General features: G+C 44.6%; 1 protein-coding gene across 1 annotated transcript in view; it reads right to left on the reverse strand.

The window, feature by feature from the left end:
• LOC118483771 overlaps window positions 1–5,250 on the reverse strand; it is a 32,954-nt gene extending 27,704 nt beyond the window's left edge. The window contains exons 1-3 of the mRNA XM_035979339.1: window positions 4,987–5,250; window positions 4,126–4,374; window positions 3,941–4,042 (exon numbers count right to left, since the gene is read on the reverse strand). Coding sequence (XP_035835232.1) covers window positions 3,941–4,042; window positions 4,126–4,374; window positions 4,987–5,250 — 615 coding nt within the window. The remainder of the gene's footprint in view (window positions 1–3,940; window positions 4,043–4,125; window positions 4,375–4,986) is intronic.
• Between the last annotated feature and the right edge of the window lie 13,563 nt (window positions 5,251–18,813).

The raw sequence follows: 18,813 nt of genomic DNA on the forward strand, positions 1-18,813 counted from the left end.
GGTGGAAGTGTTTCCTCGATTTGCTACAAAGGGTACCACCAGGTACAAATGGCACTTTGAGGATGAAGACAAAACGGGCATTCCGGACCCCAACCGGAAATTACTGCTATACAAAAATGCCGTTGGGTTGCGCAACGCGGGCTCAACCTACCAGAAACTGCATGAACGACACTTTCCGCGGTCAAATAAGCAAAAGTGTCGAAATCTATATGGACGACCTGGTCGTCATGAGCATGGAGGAAGATACCATGCTCACTGATATAGAAAGAACATTCCAAACTCTGCGAAGCGTCAACATGAAGCTCAATCCAGGGAAATGCTCGTTTGGAATGGAAGAAGGCAAATTCCTTGGGTTCATCGTCACCAAAGATGGATTCAAGGTAAACCCGGAAAAAGTGCAGGCGATCGAGCGCATGCCATCGCCTGCATCGATGAAAGATATGCAACGCCTGGCCGGAAGGCTGGCGGCACTCAACAGGTTCTTGGCTAACCACGCAGCCAAGTCATACCCTTTCATCAAGACCCTGCGAAGCTGTTCAAAGAAAGAACAATTCCAGTGGACCACAGAGGCCGAAAAGGCCTTCAGGAAATGAAGCAGTGTTTGATACAACTCCCAACACTAACCGCACCATGCAAAGATGAGCCACTCATCTTATACCTATCCGCTGCAGACAACGCAGTGGGCGCGGTATTAATAGTGGAACGAGCAGGGGTTCAAACACCCATCTATTATATCAGCAAAATGCTCAACGACCCAGAGACGAGATACTCAATAATGGAAAAATTGGTACTAGCACTGGTACATGCTTCAAGACGGTTACGACGCTACTTCGTAAACCACATCATCACAGTGCTAACCAATTACAGGATCGGCCCGATCCTGTCAAACCCGACATCTCTGGGAGATTAGCAAAATGGGCAATTGAGCTGGGCGCACATACAATACATTACAAACCGCGCCCTGCCATCAAAGGCCAAATCTTAGCTGATTTCGCCGCTGAAGTACCAGCAGATCGCATCCAAGAATGCGAAGAATCCCAAAATCCTGCGCCCCCACCACCCTCCTCAGAAGTATGGGCACTATTTACTGATGGTGCATCCAACGAGGACGGCGCGGGCGCAGGTCTGCGACTCGTCAGCCCTGACGGCCAAGAGCTTACATATGCCATCCGCCTCGATTTTAAAAGCACCAACAACGAGGCAGAATATGAAGCACTATTAGCCGGGCTACGTTTAGCAGTCAAAATCGGCGTGCAACATCTGGAAGCGCACGTCGATTCCTTGTTAGTTGCGGGCCAGGTACGCGGCGACTATGCCGCCAAAGGGGATATCATGATCCTCTACCTCGAGCAAGCCCTGCAGCTAAAATCCAAATTCGCTTCATTCAATATTCGACACATTAATCGAAGCGAAAACAAATCTGCGGATGCACTATCAAAAACTTGCATCCACCAGCTTCCAACACTTGGCAAAGGAGGTACGTATCGAGATTTTGCAAAATCCTTCGGTTCCTCTACGCCAGGTCAGTGTCATCCAATACGGCACAACGTCATGGATGACACCAATTATCGCATACCTTCAGTCAGGTGTGACTCCCGAGAGCAAAACAGAGGCACGTAAGTTGCAATACAAAGCGTGCCACTATCAAATGGGAGACGGTATCTTATACCGAAAGTCATACCTCGAACCGCTCCTCCGATGCGTTAATCCACAAGATGCCACATACCTTATCCGAGAGATACATGAGGGCATATGCGGCATACATGCCGGACCACGCATGGTCGTGGCAAAAATCATGAATGCCGGGTATTACTGGCCCGGCATGCACCTGGACGCCGTCAAAGAATTACGCAAATGCATGGACTGCCAGCGCCATGCACCAAAAACTTTGCGGCCAAAAAACAATCTGGTCCCCGTCACTACTGCATGGCCTTTTCAAAAATGGGCGATCGACGTAGTGGGACCATTCCCGGACGCACCAGGTGCAGTTAAATTTATCATAGTGGCGGTTGATTACTTCACAAAATGGGTAGAGGCGAAACCACTCGCTTCAACCACTGCTATGATAACAAGAAAGTTCATTTGGGAGCACATCATCTGCCGTTTCGGTTTACCAATGTACATTGTTACCGACAACGGCACCAACTTCGCTGCCGACGAATTCCAAAAATGGCTAGAAGAGCTGAACATCAAACACATATTCTCGTCAGTCGCACACCCGCAAGGGAACGGCCAAGTCGAGAGTATAAATAAAGGCCTAGTCGACGGAATCAAAGCACGATTGGGAACAGCCAGACGTGGCTGGGTCGATGAACTCCCAAGCATCTTATGGGCTCACCGCACTAGCCCAAAAACAAGCAATGGGGAAACACCTTTCAGCCTCGTCTACGGGTCTGAAGCGGTGATACCCGCGGAAATGGGCCTCCCATCTCCTAGAATGTTGGCTATCGAAAAGCTAGACAACAACAGGGAACGTAGGATCGATTTGGACCTCCTAGAAGAAAGGCGCGAGAACGCCGCCATCAACGAGGCCAAATACAAATCCAAACTGGAAAAGTATTACAACGCGCGAGTTCGCGTTTGTACTTTCACTCCAGGGGACTACGTCCTACGTGACAACGAGGCATCTAACGCCGAGCGCCCAGGAAAACTTGCCCCCAAGTGGGAAGGACCCTACCTCATCAGCGAGGTCTTAGGGAAGGGCGCATACAGGTTACAAACACTAGAGGGCGAACCTATCGCCAGAACATGGAACGCACAACAGCTTAGACGCTGCTATATGTAAGCTATGTTCCTACACTCTCTATGTAACCTATTGGGCCGCAGGCCATTGGCAAATAAATAAATAAGCAATTTTCTACATTATTGTTTGTTTACTACTATTACAAATGCGTGTTCCACTTTGCGGTATCCCAAAAACAGATTGGCAAAATCTTCATTCATGATACCCATACAAAGTGGTAACCACACACAAATATTGTAATAGGCCAGCAAAAGACAAACAGACTTGCATGTTTTATCCGGCCGGATACACAAGTTTTTGTTAAACACAATTCCTGAGCCCCAAAAAGGCAAACAATGGAATTGACGCGGACTCATACGACAAAGGTATGGAGTACACTCGACCCCATTCACAAATGGGTAGAGTTCCGGTAATACAAGCTTTTACAAAGCTTAAGCAATTCTAAAAACCCTCACACGGTAAATAACAGAATTGATGCATACCCATACAACACAAGTATGGAGTATACTTGACCCCGTTCATAAATGGGTAAAGATTACGCATACACACGTTCAGACATGCAAGAATTAAAAACACTTGTACAAACTGAACAAAGAAACTTTATATTCAAAAAATTCAAGTATCTACATGATGCTTACTGAATTTACATAAAGTTCCTATTCTATACAAGAGGAATACAAAAAGGAGGCACACTCGCCAACCTAAACCCTATTTTGTACCGCTGGTCCCCGCATCTTCTCCGGCACCACCAGCGGGTTCTTCCTCTTCCACATCAGGGTAAAGCATCCGCAAGCGGTCAACATAGTCCGCAACCTCCAAACACTCGTCCAGCTCCCCTACACAGGCAAGGGGCGTGTCATAAAAGGAGGCTACGGCCGCTTTCAGACGACCCTCGGTATCCACATCACGGAACCCGGATGCCTGATCGGTATAACCGCCTGCGGATAGTACATTGATGTGCCCAATGCAGCGGTTAAAACCAGCCTTGAAACCCGCATCACGCGCACGTTCCTTAACCAGGTCCAAACCTGATGAGGTCTCAGGGGCATTCATTATGGCCTCGACAATCTGCAGTAAAAAGATCATAAGTCTTGCGTGCTAATCCAAGCAAATGTAAAGACAAAGGATACTTACACGCGCGATGCCGTGAGTCCGCAACCACTCACGGTCAGCTTCCAGTTGGTTAAAAGAGGACACCAAGGCATCCTTGGCCTCAGTAGCAGCGGCGGCCCGCTGCTCCGCAGCAGACACGCGGGCAGTAAGGTCCGTAACCGCGACCTCCCGCGCCTGCACCTCAGCCTGTTACAAGAACAGCAAACAATTCACTCAATGAATATTTTCAAAACAATAAAGACGAAAGCAACAACGCTAAAGAAACGTACCTGCAGGCTTTCAACAACCTTATCCAAACGAATGCGCTCCGCATTCAGCTCTTCCAGAGCCTTGGAAGAACGGCTCTCTTTCTCCGCGGCCTCTTCAAGGGCCTTTGAGGCACGAGCCCCGGCCACTTTGGCCTCTTCCAGCGCCTTCAGGGCCTCATCCTTTGCCTGCAGCGCTTTAGCTGATGCGGCCTCAGCCGCAGCTTTTTCATTGCCCAAGGCAACATTTGCCGCCTTGGCGTTTGCTAGCTCCTGCCGAGTATGAAACAGAAGATTGTTCTGCTTAGCCCAAGATTCGTTCCACTTCTTGCGCTCGTTGGATGAAATTTCCTCCCAACGCTTACGCTCATCAGCAAGGAGTTTAGCAAGGGAACGCACCTGTTTTAGCTGGGCAGCGGCAGCCCATTCCGAAGTCTGCTTCTGCTTCTCAAAAGCAGCTTTATCCTTCTCGAGCTGCTCCGCACCCGCACGGGCAGCCTGGACCAGCTTTTCCGCTTCTGCCCGCATACGAGCAGCATCTTCCTCGCGGCGGCCCAGCACCTTATAATCTTCCAAAATGGCATTAGCCACAATGGAAGTCCCTACCAACATGGTCGAGAGCTGGTTTATACGCAGCTCCCGCGGTGCGGCACGAGCCCGCTCAACTTCAAAAGGGGTCCCAAGACCGCCCAGGATCTCCCTGCAGGCCGCAGGGTCGTTAGCAATATCATCCCCCTGCAATACAGTCCAGGGGGGTCGATGGTACAGCGTACCGCGATCCTGGGAGTAGGTGCGGTAGTAATACTCCAATTCAGACTCCCCAGGCTGAATTGGAGGCCCGTCATACCCCGCACCATCGGCCGACGAACTGGTACCCTTATCAACCGCAGACTTCTGCGGCCCAGCATCATGCTGCCGCGCTTCATCGCCAGTTTTTTGCGGCTCAGCATCAGAATGTTGCTTCCCTGTAGCAGTGAACCGCAAACTCAAATCGTCTCCCTCATTGGGAGAGATCAGGTTGTTGGACGAGTCGACAGTATCAAATATCTGGGCCGCAGCATTCTCTGCGGTACCCTCCTTCTGCACGGTTGACTCAGGTACCACCTTGACGGGAGGTGTCGATGGCACCTCCGCTCCACCCGCATCCATGGCACGCGGAGGGGACTCCGGAGCATCGAAGATAGAAAAATCTTCATCTTGACGCTCTGCAAAAAAGTGAAATAGCTATCAGAACCAGTTACACAACAGTTAACACTAGATAGCCTACACTTACCAACGACAACCGCAGGTTTCTTCTGCGCCGGAGCAGACCTTTTGGTTACTAGCCTCCGACGTTTGGTTTCAACACCTCCAGCAGCTTTCTGCTCTGGCCTCCTCTTCTCACCAATCACAGGGGGACCCGCAGCTGTCCCTCCCGCAGCCACCTCTTCTGCCTGCTTCTTCGCAGCACCAGAACGTGACTCCGCGGCTGTACTCAAACCCTCAAGGGTATCAGATACTATCACACAATCCTTGTGTCGACGAAAAGAGGAATGAGAGATACCTGCTGCCTGCGGCACCAGATGAGGCACAGTAGTGACCTCCTTTATCTTCTTTTGGCGGAAGCGCACGCCCTTCACAGTTTGCCTCTTTGGCACACCTTTCGCTTCAGGGTCCCCCAAGGCCCCAAGATCACCTGCATGGAATCAATACGTCAATAACACAACATGATCAACACAAGTAGCAAAGCTTCGATAATATACCTTTGCCTACTGGCAACTCAACTGCCAGTGCAGCCGCAGTAGGCACCCGGAAGTTACTACGGATGATAGTGTTGTGATCCTGTTCACCATCCGCACAAACTACGGTCTCAACCGTACCCTCGAAATCCGGAGCAAACATCCTCCATGCGGGGGCATATTCTGATAGTAGACACAAAGGTCAGTAACACACGTAAGGATAAAGAACGTGAAACAACAAAAAGTACGTACCACCGCTCTTTTCCCGCACCACGGGTTTCGAGTTCTTGCCCCTCCTCAACATCATACGCAACAACCATAGTTGCGTGTTGGTCAACTTCACAGACTCAATAGTCTGCAGTTGCGGGAACCATTGCACTGATTTCAAACTGGGCATCGCAATGGTCTCTGCTATGATCGTCTCGGTCACATTCCGAAACGTCATATTCACAGCAAGGGCAGCAGACTTGATATAGAAGAACTTCTTCTTCCACATCGTCATCCCCTTAGGGGGAGTCATCAGCTTTGGGGTACCGTCTCGTAGACGGAAAGAAAAGAACCCCATAGACACTGTCATCTGATAAAACCGTCGGAAGTCCCCAACGGTAGGCTCTATCCCAAGAGCACGAAAGGTAAACTCAAAATTACGAATCCGAATCATCCCAAACGGACTCACTTGAGAAATGTGGACCTTGAACCACTCCAAGATATCCACAACAAACACCGTCAACGGTAATCGGAGGTTACAATCTCCGAAGAAGTCGGACCACATGGTCACATAACCGGCCGGAGCGTCGGCACCAGTATCACCCTCTGATGGGTACCGAGCCCCATATTCCGAGGGCATTTGGACCTCCAGCATAAGGCGATCAAAGCTTTTTCTGGTCCACTTTAACACCGGTAACCCACCACCGGGAACATTAACATCATCATCCTCGTCTTCTTCCTCAGCCACTATCGGCTGTTCAGGGTTTTCACCCTCCACATTGTGTGGATTCGATGGTTCAGCCATCAAAAATGTCAAAGAAACGGAAGATGATGAACAGAAACACTAGAAACCTCACCAGAAATTCAGAAAAAATCGTCGGAGAAGACAGATGACAACTTTCTCTCAAACGGCAAATTTTTTGAATTTTCGACAAAGTGAGAGGAAACCACAAACGGTTATCCCCTTATATACCCATCGCAATTAATGCGGAGGGAGAAAGCAAATCATCACGTTCAAAAAGAACGTATCTTGCAACAACACGTGTCGAGCGCCGTTTTAGCTGACGGTTATCACGCGCGCGTGGCCGCCCACGCGCCTGACAAAGAAGACGTTTACACTCCCTGCTACAGTGCATTTAATGCCTCGGGCAGTGCAAATGTCCTTTCATTTCAGCACATGCAGAAACGTCTCACCAACTTCTACCAACTCACACGTGCGATCAAGCCACGTAGGCAAGAAAAAGCGACAACATTATCCAAAAAACATAAGCGGCATGCGGTTTTTCTGGTTTACCGCACCATAACCCATACCGCATGTCGTTTTTTTATATACCCTAAAAAATAGGTAGAAATATATCTATCTATGCTATAAAGGGATATATTACCTTTTCCGCATCACTCACGAGCACACGTGAAATATGCGGAACTGACACACATGAACCCATTCAGATGTGTCAGATGCTCAGAACCAGTGTTGTTCTTTGGACTGAACCACATCTCAGGAACAGGCAAAGCGCATTGCCTTCCTTTTCTTCAAGCTTCAAATCCCTCCTGTCCGGTTCACAACCACAGAGGGTGCATGAACAACTTCTTCAGAAGAAAGAAGGAACGGAACCTACGCGCCCGCACATCAGCAGCCCTGACTCCTGAACCTTCAAGAGTTACATCCGTGCAACAAGCACACTTTGAGCGAATATGGGACTGCAACATCGCAGACACCCATAAAGAGCTACAGACATAACCATAGCTTCCGCAGAGTGGTTGCTACGGAAGAGCAAAACTCACTCCACATCACCGAACGAGGCTACCTCGTTGTAAACTCGGTATTGGAGCGTGAAGGTAAGTGGCTCCAGAAAGAACGCAGATACGTGCTCTAAACAAGCACTTATCAAGCAGCAAGTGTCCGAACAGCGGTAACAAGTCTGCCTATGACTTTGTTTACCTGCCAACGGACCGCGGTAACAAGTCTGCTTAGGACTTTGTTTACCTACCAATGGATCGCATGGAATAAACAACGAGGGGCATCCCCTTGCCTATGACCATGTTTATTTACCCATAGTCTAGATCCACATTGTTCGACCAAACACGGCCAACAATGACGCAACGAAGTAACCGCAAAGAACGTACGGTTACTTGAGAGCTATCAAGATGAACACGAACACCCAACAAAAAAGGGATGGTCATCTCATCATAGGATGCTGGACATAGAACTTGAGCAAAGTTCTAACACAACATCCAAAACCTTCAAACCTGACCGCAAAGGTTGGTTTACAAGTTTTTCTTTTCTTCTTCGTGCACCATTCTGGCAAATGGTTCGAAGAAGAAACCACCTCCAAGAGGTTCGAAACATGTGCAAACCTTCGAACCACCATCCAAGAGGTTGGTTCGAAGTTTGTGCAGCATTACTATGAAGGTCCCTAACAGGCCTTCAACACAACAACAGGTGGCAACCCACCTGACGACATGCAACGGCTGAGAATTTCGCATCAAGCGAAACCTCTTCACCGGTACGGAAGAGGCATAGCCGGATTTTTTACCAGATCACCAGGTTGATCTGGCCTAAAATTTTCTCCAGACTGCCACACTACCTTCCTACACCATAAGTCCAGTACTCCTCCCACGTGCAACTTGCACAAGGGAGCAACACTAGACTGGGGGGACTTGAAGGGGTATGGTCCCAAAACGACCATTACCCGCATCAAACAAACCCCTACCAGTAAGCAAACCGCACCCATGCGGTCACATCCTTCGAACCCATTCGGTTCGAAGATGAATAGCTTGACCCAAGTACGAAAGAAGATGAACATATCGATGCGGCTGGCACCGCATCATATGGCCATTTTCGTCACGACAAGGGAAGCGAGCAAATAGTCTCCACATACGATGATGCGGCCAACACCGCATCTCGCGTATTTCTTGATCACAAGTAGGAGACGCGGTAACTTCAGACGTTACCACATGCAGCGATGCGGCTCGCACCGCACCCTGCATATCCAGCAAGTGGACTGACACGCCAGGCAAGTGGCTGACACCACGAGGCAAGTGGCGCCGGCGACAGTCCCCTGTCAGAGCTATTAAAGCAATGGGCTGACGTGGCGTAACCCCCACGGCCGGCGAGACTGACACACCTGCAACGGTGCAGCTCGTCGTCAGCCCATCCATCAATCTCCTCCTTCACTCCTCGGCTATAAATACCGACCCCAAACCAGGTTTGAGGTATCTCTTCACAACTCTCTAACTACTACTATAATCTTGCTTTGCTTCCCAAGCAAACTACTGATTCTCACGCCGGAGAGTGGTAACAAGGAGCACCCCCCACCCCATCCTCCTTGTTACGAGTCACGGCTTGTTTCCTTGTGCAGGAGATCATCCACCGGTGACCCAGCCAGCGATCTCCGAGAGGAAGGGATTAACCCTTCTTGACGAGACCAGTGTGTTAACCCTGTCCGGTTAACCATTGTTTCATCAATCCTCATCTGTGTTATCCCATTCATTGTTGGTGTTACGCGGCCCCAGCCGGCTATGCAACGGACGCCTGTGTTGCGCATTGGACGGATGATCTTAGTAACTGCTTGTCTCCTCATACGTGTCACGCGTGTCATGCATGCTAAGTCTTCTTTGAGGAGGAGGTCTGCTGAACTGCCCTTGTATGTTTTGCTGAGGAGGTGCTTGGCGCGCCCCCTATGTTGGCGCAGGGGGTGTCACCAGAGATGGTTCCGCTTGCAAAATTGCTTGCTGTGCACTTAACGACTGGTAAGCAGCGTTTATAGTAGCAATCTGTTTGGCGTACCAGGAGGCTAAGGTTTCACCTTCTGGTAAACCTAGTAACGCCGAAATGTTTGGAGGAGCTGGGTTTGACGGACCAACGGTATCGCTCATTGGGGTAGCCGTTTGAGTGATGCGAGTGATACTCGCGCAGGGTCCCCCAGTGTTTGTTGCTTCGCCCTCGGCTAGCTCGTCAGTGGGAAGGAGTTGGGCGTGCGAGTTGTCCTCCCCCGTTTCCACTTGAGAGTGTGTACCAAAACTGAAATTCGGTATTCCCTGACCAGCCATGATCGAGAGAACAGAAAAAAGCTCAGAAAAAGAAGATGAGATGATTGTAAAAATCGGTGGGCGCCAATGAAGAAACACGGAACTAATTTTAGGTTTATTAGTTGGGTTTATATTTCAACCATAAGGGTTAATCTTGTTAATCCTTCCTGAGCTTGGCTGTGATCCTTCCTGCAAAACAATCAACACCCCGTTAAGCTCGTTAAGAGGGGAATATGGGGGTTTCCCTCTTAACCACTCTCCGGGGAGAGAATAAGTACTTGTTTTGAGGAAAATAAGTGTGTGATAAGAGTGAGGGAGTAGAGAGGAGAATGGTTTAACCTGTGTATGAATGACCCTATTTATAGCTAGAGTAGTGTAGAAGGAGATGGGCTGATGGGCCTTAGGCCTGAAGACGACAACAAGGAATATCCGTCTTGTCTCTTTTGTGACAACCGTTAGTGTCTTCTAGAAGATCTTTGGTGCTGGCGCACCTTGATTAGAGCCACGTATCCGGGTTGTTGTCCTTGTCGTCTTTCTGACATCAGCAGGTGAGTGGAGATCATGGGGCAGTTGTCGCTGCCCCCTGATTGGTGCCACGTAGGCGTCCTTGTGTACTTTTTGTCTCCTGCACGATTGCTAATCGTGGAGCATGATACAGCTTGCTGGACGCTTATTGGCTTATTCTTCTGGCACTCTACAAATGATCCTGTAGAGTAATTTTAATCTTTGTAAAGTAATTTTGTAAAATGTTCTTGTAGAGTAATTTTGATCTTGTAGGGTAATATTAAAATTACTCTACAAGTGTATCAAAATTACTCTGCATCAAAATTACCCTACAAGTGAATCAAAATTACTCTGCAAGTTTATCAAATAACACACAATTCAAAATTACTCGACAAATGATCCTGTAGAGTAATTTTGATCTTGTAGTGTAATTTTGTAAAATGTTCTTGTAGAGTAATTTTGATCTTGTAGAGTAATTTTGTAAAAAAAATTTAGCATTTATGTCACACCCCCAAAATCCACATGCGGAGTAACATCCGCTTGAGGGCGTGACTGACCAGGATCCAGCCACCAATTATACTGAGCAATTTAATTAATAGCAAAAGTAGTATTCACCAACCACAGGGTTAGCAAATATCATAATCAAGTTCAAAAGTTTTAAGTTCAAATAGTAACATAAGTAGCGGAAGCATAAACCAAACATTTTAAAACAAAGTTCATGGTTCAAGTTATTTAGAACCCAACACATGGGTCAGACGACCACTACACATCCCCAAGTAGCAAGCTCCTGACTCACTGGGTATCTGCAAAGCATGCAGTAGGGTATCAACAAAAATGTTGGCGAGTTCACGAGTTGTCCAGTTTTTAATTACCAAAAACTTGTTTCACTAGTTAATTTATCCGTTTATACATTCCATGGGGAGCTACCCCATAAGTAAGCCACTAAACTGTTTTTCCAATACCGAATACTTCATGTGACTGTAGGTTTCCGTAAAGTGCGCCGTTTGTCAATGTTCTATCATCACTGAAGGATTTGCCAGAGTCTATTAGTTCACTCCCGATCCCATACACGGGCACGGTGTGAGGCTGGTAAGACCTAAATAGCGCTATCAACTAATAACCCGTTCGCCTGGCCCCGGCGACTAATCGGTATTAAGTAGTAGGGACTTAAGTGATAGAGTTTCGTTTAGTGTTGCCCATTGCATTCCGTATAAACAGTAATTATAAGAGTTCCCAGTAACAAGGGAAGGAAAGTAAGTTTGTATCCCTCACAAGGGGATAGTGTTGTTTTTAGTTCCGTTTCCCAATCCACCGGGAACGCATGCTTTAAGTTGTGAACTCACCTTGGGTTGCTCGGCAGATTGGCTTACTTGGTCAAGCTTGCTGGTCACCACGTCCTAACATGGTTACCAGTATAGGTCAGGTTTGGGGGTACAAGTAATCACGTATATCCTACATGTATCTAACACATAGAATGCATGCAGTTATCATTTAAGTTATTGGGCCTGCTCTAATAACTACACGGTTAAACAGTGACAGTTAACACATAGCCAGTAAAACACATAGCCAGTAAAACACATAGTCCAAACATAACACATTGTGGCCCAATAACCAAGGTAGGCAGCCCAGTCGAGACAAGGTGGTCTCGACTCGAGAACACGCGGTCTCGAGTCGCAACCAGGAGATCTCGAGTTATCATGTTTCGGTCTTGAGTGATGCTGGCATGAGTCGCAACCTCAGGGGTCTCGAGTCCAGTCTCGAGTCAAGATCATGAAGTCTCAAGTCGAGACCTTGCCGGTCTCGAGTCCTTGAAGTCTGTCTCGAGTTGTCACGTGTTGGTCTCGAGTCGCAACAGAAGGTCTCGACTCGCAATCACGGTTGTGTGCACATGAAATCCTTCTAGAAACCTGTCCAACTTGTACTATCCAATAGAATTTCAAATTCATGATATTGTGTACTAGCCAATACATTTGCACTAACATGTTTCCTTGTCTAATTCCCAAATCAAATGGATCAAACCATAGCATTTCAAATATTCATCACATCTTCAAACAGTTCATCATTTAGGACATACATATTCAATCAACATGTTCATCCTACACATTCATACGGTTTTTCATTAGATTCATTCAATGGACCACATCCTCTCATAATCCTAGGTTCTCAATATCACAACACACATCATGCATTCAAGAATAATAACACATAATCTAGCTATCAAGGCAAACTTGCAAAACATTATGAAAACAATATTTTCTTACATTTTCTAGCATGAATCCATTATTCGAAACACACTAAGCTTATCCGTATCACTCGACATTCCAATCATTCACTCGGTTTTTAAGAAGCACATTGTTTCACATAAATTATTTCAAATAAGCAACTATAGCACTATTTATCATAAAGCCATACACACACACTAACCGGTTGAATGTGGAGGGTATGGAGGGTCGGTGAAAGAAGTTCCGAGTGAGAGTAATGAGCTTGATCCGAGAGTCTTGATGCTACCGGTTGAGTCCGAGAGAGAGGAGAGGGTGATGGTGTCTTAGGGTTTTAGTGAGAGAAAGATGAGAGGATAGGGAGAAGGAGAGTGTATGTGAGAGTGAGGGAATGTTTGGGGGTTTGAGTGTCCAAAGAATAGGAAGGTGTGGCTTATGTGAGGGTTTTATAACCCAATTCACGGGCTCAAGGATGTGCGGCCCAAACGGCCCAACTGCTCACTGTTCACTCGAGGCCGGGTGGTCTCGAGTCGGGTTCGCGGTCTCGGCTCACTTCATACATATGTTTATATATATATATATATATATATATATATATATATATATATATATATATATATATATATAATTATACATTATACGTACACATTATAGCACATCAAGATAAATCACAAACTTTCATATAATAGAATATACACATAAAGTCGATACAAGATAGTTGCTCGAGAAAACCTAGAGTGTCACAATTTAGTTATGGGGTTTAGCTTTATGGTTTATTTTTTAGCATTTAGTTTGGGTGAGGGGGTTAGGTTTTTGGGGGGTGGGGGTTAGGTTTTTTTAGATTTTTGGGGGTGGGGGGTTAGCTTTTTTGGGGGTTTTTTGGTGAGGTATGGTTTTTTGATCAAAATTACTCTACAAGAACATTTTACAAAATTACTCTACAAGATCAAAATTACTCTACAGGAACATTTTACAAAATTACTCTACAAAATCAAAATTACTCTACAGGATCATTTTGTAGAGTAATTTTGATAATTACCCTACGAGAAAATAATTACGAAAATTCCACCACGTTTTTTTGCCTTTTTCATGCTATGCGCACGTTTAGTACGTTAAAGTTATTTGTATGGGAACTTTACTCTATATATATATATATATATATATATATATATAGTCAAAACTAGTAAATGTGCATTTTACGCTAATTGAACTTTAAGCTACTAAACTCAAAGTTTTTGACATTATATCAGTAGTATGGATCAAAATAACATATTTTGACATGTTCAACTCATCATACTCAGTTTAGACCTCTATTCTATTTCGAAAGTCAAGCAGTTTGACTTTTGCTTTAACTTTCAATTCCGACCCGTTTGGTCTACCTTGAAACCCAGTCAAGTCATGTTTTGTGACCATAATATTATAGGGAATAACCCTTTGAGGTTATACCTTATGGTCACACCGTTTAGAGGGAAAATCGACAAGTCCGCTATCTATACTTTTAAAAGAAATGTAAAAAACGCCTTTTTAGCGTAGAAATGGTTTTAATACCAACGAGGCATGTAAGTCGAACCTCAAAACTGATTATATAACATTTGGAAATATGTTTTGACATAATGGACTTATCATAGACCCTTTCGACCATCCGATGTCGCGTTTACGCACATGAATAGTTTATAATATATAAATTATATAAACTAGTCAAAATGGGTTTAAACCTTTCAAAATGATTCAAAATCAGAATGTTTGGTTAAACGAGGCTTCGCACTCGGAAGGGTATAAACCACATTCTAACCAATCAACGCTTAATCTAGCGTAACCGAATAATATTCTAAGTAGCGAGTCAAGTAAAATAATTTACAAAAAGACTCGTGAACATTCTAACGGATATTTATATCTGTTTCATTATAGACTATAAAGCATTCCAGATAATCGTGCCTAGGATATACAACCTGAAATACGGCTTTGCTTCAAAGAACTTATTAAAACAGAAAATTTGCTAAGCAAAGGTAAATACTGTTAGCCTAGTTTTATTTGAAAACTTGGGATACGACATTAGCCGCTTGGGACGGGCATTATATAAATGGGAAAATGCTTTCATAAATATAAGAATCTGGTCTAATCCGTAATGCTTGAATAACATTAAACACTGGGGGTAATGGTACCGTGACCGCGTGTCCCGACTCATCAAATAGGAATGGCCATATAAAATACGCGTAGGGTAGTAGGCATACTCCCAGAAGACGTGTATTAAAGGTGGTATGTACCATCATCACATACTGGCATAGATTTCTGGTACCCAGCTGTATTGACAAACATGTAAAACTGGTTACAAGAAATCTATCCCAAAAGAATACTAAATGATTAACCCACAGGTTATCATAATATGTATCAAAATGATTTTAAATGAGTCGGTTAATTGTATTTACGAGTGAAAACTAACGTATTTTCAAAATATTAAACCGCAAATAACGAGCTCTGAATATAGGGTGGAATAGCTCGGTCAAGGGAAAAGCTTAGACCGTGGGGTATGGTGGGGTGGGGGTTGGGGCTTGGGTTGGGCATTTGGTGACACGTGTCCGCGGAGCCAGCCCACTGCCGGGTTACGTGTCCGCGGGGTATGGCGGGGCGTGGGTTGGGCTTGGGTTGGGTGCACCGCGTGGCATAAATGTTTTTAAAAAAAATACAAAAAATTTATAAAAAATCACACAACATTTATAAAAAAACCTACAACTTCATTAAAATTTTAAAAATTACATAATCCTAAAAATTACATAATTTCTAAAAATTACAAAATAAAAAAACCTAGAGCGTTAAAAAAATTTCAAAAAGGTCGATCTTGTCGAACGCCTTGTTTTCCTTCCCTCGAAACTCTATGTTCGTGATGGAGAGTGCAAAGCACGAGCGTTAAGTGTGTTAAATTACGTAATTTATTGTGTTTTAAGTGATTACGTGTCACGAGTATGATAACTACGACAGTTTGTAGTTATACAGGTTAATCGCATAAATCGGTAAAGTTAAAGGCTCGGTGATGGTGTGAAACACTCAAGGATGATAAATCAAGTAATGTACATTGGCCGAGGAGTTGTTTTGGTTTGAAAAATAGTTTGGAAATGCGAGAGACGACCAAGAGTGAAGTGCAAGGGTATTAAATGTCAAGTTGTGTAAGTTGAAGTGAAGTGAAAGTATGGTTCAGCAAAATTGAAACGTAGGTTACTGAATATCATCGTAACTTACGGTTGGCTCGAGTAATAAAGTAAGTAAACAGAAGTTATAACCCGTAGCTTACGCTTTGCATGCGTAGCTTACGGTATGAATACCAAAGAAAAAATAATTATTCTATCATAGGGCATCACATGCGCTGGCTGGGAACAAGAAAAAAAGACCGAATATCATTATTAGCGGCAACAGTGAAGATCTTTTCAAGAATCAAGTCAACATAACATCATAATCACAAGCAAGACTTTTGGACTCACATGGGGTGGAAGACTTTTTGGCACCAAGTCACGTGAATGAGAGATATACAAAGGTTTTGAGGAATTAATTGAAAGGATTGTTTTTATTGGACCAATATATAAAATCCATCATCATCATAAGTCACGTGGATATGAGGGACAAATTTGGGCCATGATCATGTGAGGCGGCTTGAACTTACACGCATACAGGGAATGTGATTTTTTTGATTGGACCATGATATAAATCAACTTCTTGATGGCAGACAAGAGTAGACAACATTGGGCTTTGTTTTGTTTTCAAAACATAACAAGTCACGTGGATGGGCTAGCATATAATGGGCCGCCAACATTAAGATCCATCACAACATCACGTGAATTTTGGGATCAAAAAGGTCATTCAACATCAAATCAATTCATCATCATCTCGACGGCAGTAGCCGGCAAGAGAAGGGGGCACGCAAACAGAGACAGAAGATCAATCTTACCAATGAGCGGCTAGTCCTAGTGGTTTCCTCCGGATGGAGGGTTTTGTAAGTTAGACGAAACTATGTGTTTGTGACAATCGTTTTGATTAGGTGATCTAAGCACTCGATGCTTTTCACCTTTGATTTGATTTCTTGATTGTAAACAATTACGTTTATTTAAACCTTAATTTCTAAGCATTCAGTTCCCGAGAGTTCTAGTAATTGGGATATATTTGACATGGGGTTAGGGTTTGTAATTGTAATTGATAATCATTCGATAACCTCCCGTCATGTATTGACCGGAGTACTTAGTCGTTGGTTATCACAATTAATGAATCAAAATTAACACCTATGTCTATGTAGGTAACGATTATACACATAGTTGAAGTTAATTGCAAAACCTGAAATCTGGAGGAACCATATTTTCTCTCATTGATTTAAAAAACAAATTTTATTCGTTAATTTAGCTATTTCTCACAATCAAACAAACTGTTTTTCCCATTCCGTAATAGTTAATCAACCCTTTTCACTACGACACTTTCCACAGTCCTCCCTTGGTTCGATACCCTGCTTATTCTATACTAATAGTTTAAATAGGTTTTTGCATGTCCTTAACGACAGACATCAAAATGGCGCCGTTGCCGGGGAGGCGTGCGCAAAGTGTTTAGTGTTAAGTTTTTAGTAAAATAGATAAAAAAAAAATTCAAAAAAAAAAAAATCTAAAAATAGTATCTTATTCGTCACATATTCCACTGTTTGCTTTTACCTTGGGTATACTAGTTTTGTCTGTGCAGATTTATTGCAGATCTTATTATGGAAAGTGCTTACTGGTCATGCCGAGGTTGTGGTAGTCCATGTCACACGCGTGACGACTGTCCTGTGTTCCGGAAAATGTGTGAGGACGAACAAAGGAGAGCAGATGAGTTGGATTTTTATTCTGATGATGATGTCCACCCATACTATTCTTATTCTGATTCGCAGCGAGTTGCATATGATTACCAATCAGATACAAATTACTGTTATGATGAGCAGACATGGTATGAGAGTAGCTATGATCTGGGGATGGTACAAAGCGTGAGTTACCAAGAGGAGTATGACCATTGTTATAATGAATACTCTCAGTTTTCTTATGAAGACCATCCGGTACACTATCAGGATGCCTATCATACCCAGTATACAGTTGATCAGGGTGAGTCTGAATGTGCACCCCAGTCAGATAGTTACTATCAATCACCCGAATTTAGAAGTCTTATGGAATATAGAAGACAAAGAGAGCTGGCATACATTGAAGAGCAATTGGCGAAACCTGACTTGTCAAGAGAGGACCAGTTGGAGATGTGGATTACTAAGTATAACCTTTTGATGGCTGAAGTGAAGGATGATGGGCCAAGAATGACTCCAATGGAAAAACGCCAAGCCAGGGATAGATGGGTGTCTCTACAGATGTCTCTTTCTCAAGTAAGGGATGAGGTTGTGGAGGTTAATACCACACCGGTGATTCCCCCAATTGTTGAACAGTCAGATGTGGAGAAAATTGTAGAAGGTGATGAGGTGAAAGAAGACATTCCACAAAATAAGTGTGGGGATGCACATATAGAGATGAGGAAGGTGACAGTGAAGGATATCGGACGGATCATCATAAAGTGGTTGTGCAATAATCCAACTTATCTGCTGATATTGAATAAAAAGAAACGCTTATGGAGAGTAAACTATCGAGTGTATGTTGGGAACTCGGTAGGAAAGTGTGGATTGAGGCCGGATTGCAGTGCTTCAGTGGACATCTTGATCAAAATTAGACCCTGCTGGATCAGTGATGTCAGGTACCGTGCATTCATGGGAAATGCAAGGGGTAAGTGTGCATTGAGACCACCATAGCGCATATCAGGTACGGTCTGGCTGAAGACCTTTAAACTTAGCGCTCTCGGGAGGCAGCCCGAGGATGTAGAGTATTGTATTGTATTTGTTCTTTTGTTTTGTTTTGGTTTTGGTTCTGTTTTGGCAGGTTACTACGTTTAATTCCCGCAGATGTAACGATTCAAGTGTGGGGATGTTTGGCAACATCCCCGATGAGATATCAGAGAATCCAAGAGAAGTTTGCGTCTCTGTCCAACACAGC

Source organism: Helianthus annuus, chromosome 11 (assembly GCF_002127325.2).
Source record: "Helianthus annuus cultivar XRQ/B chromosome 11, HanXRQr2.0-SUNRISE, whole genome shotgun sequence".
Taxonomy (NCBI): Eukaryota; Viridiplantae; Streptophyta; class Magnoliopsida; order Asterales; family Asteraceae; genus Helianthus; species Helianthus annuus.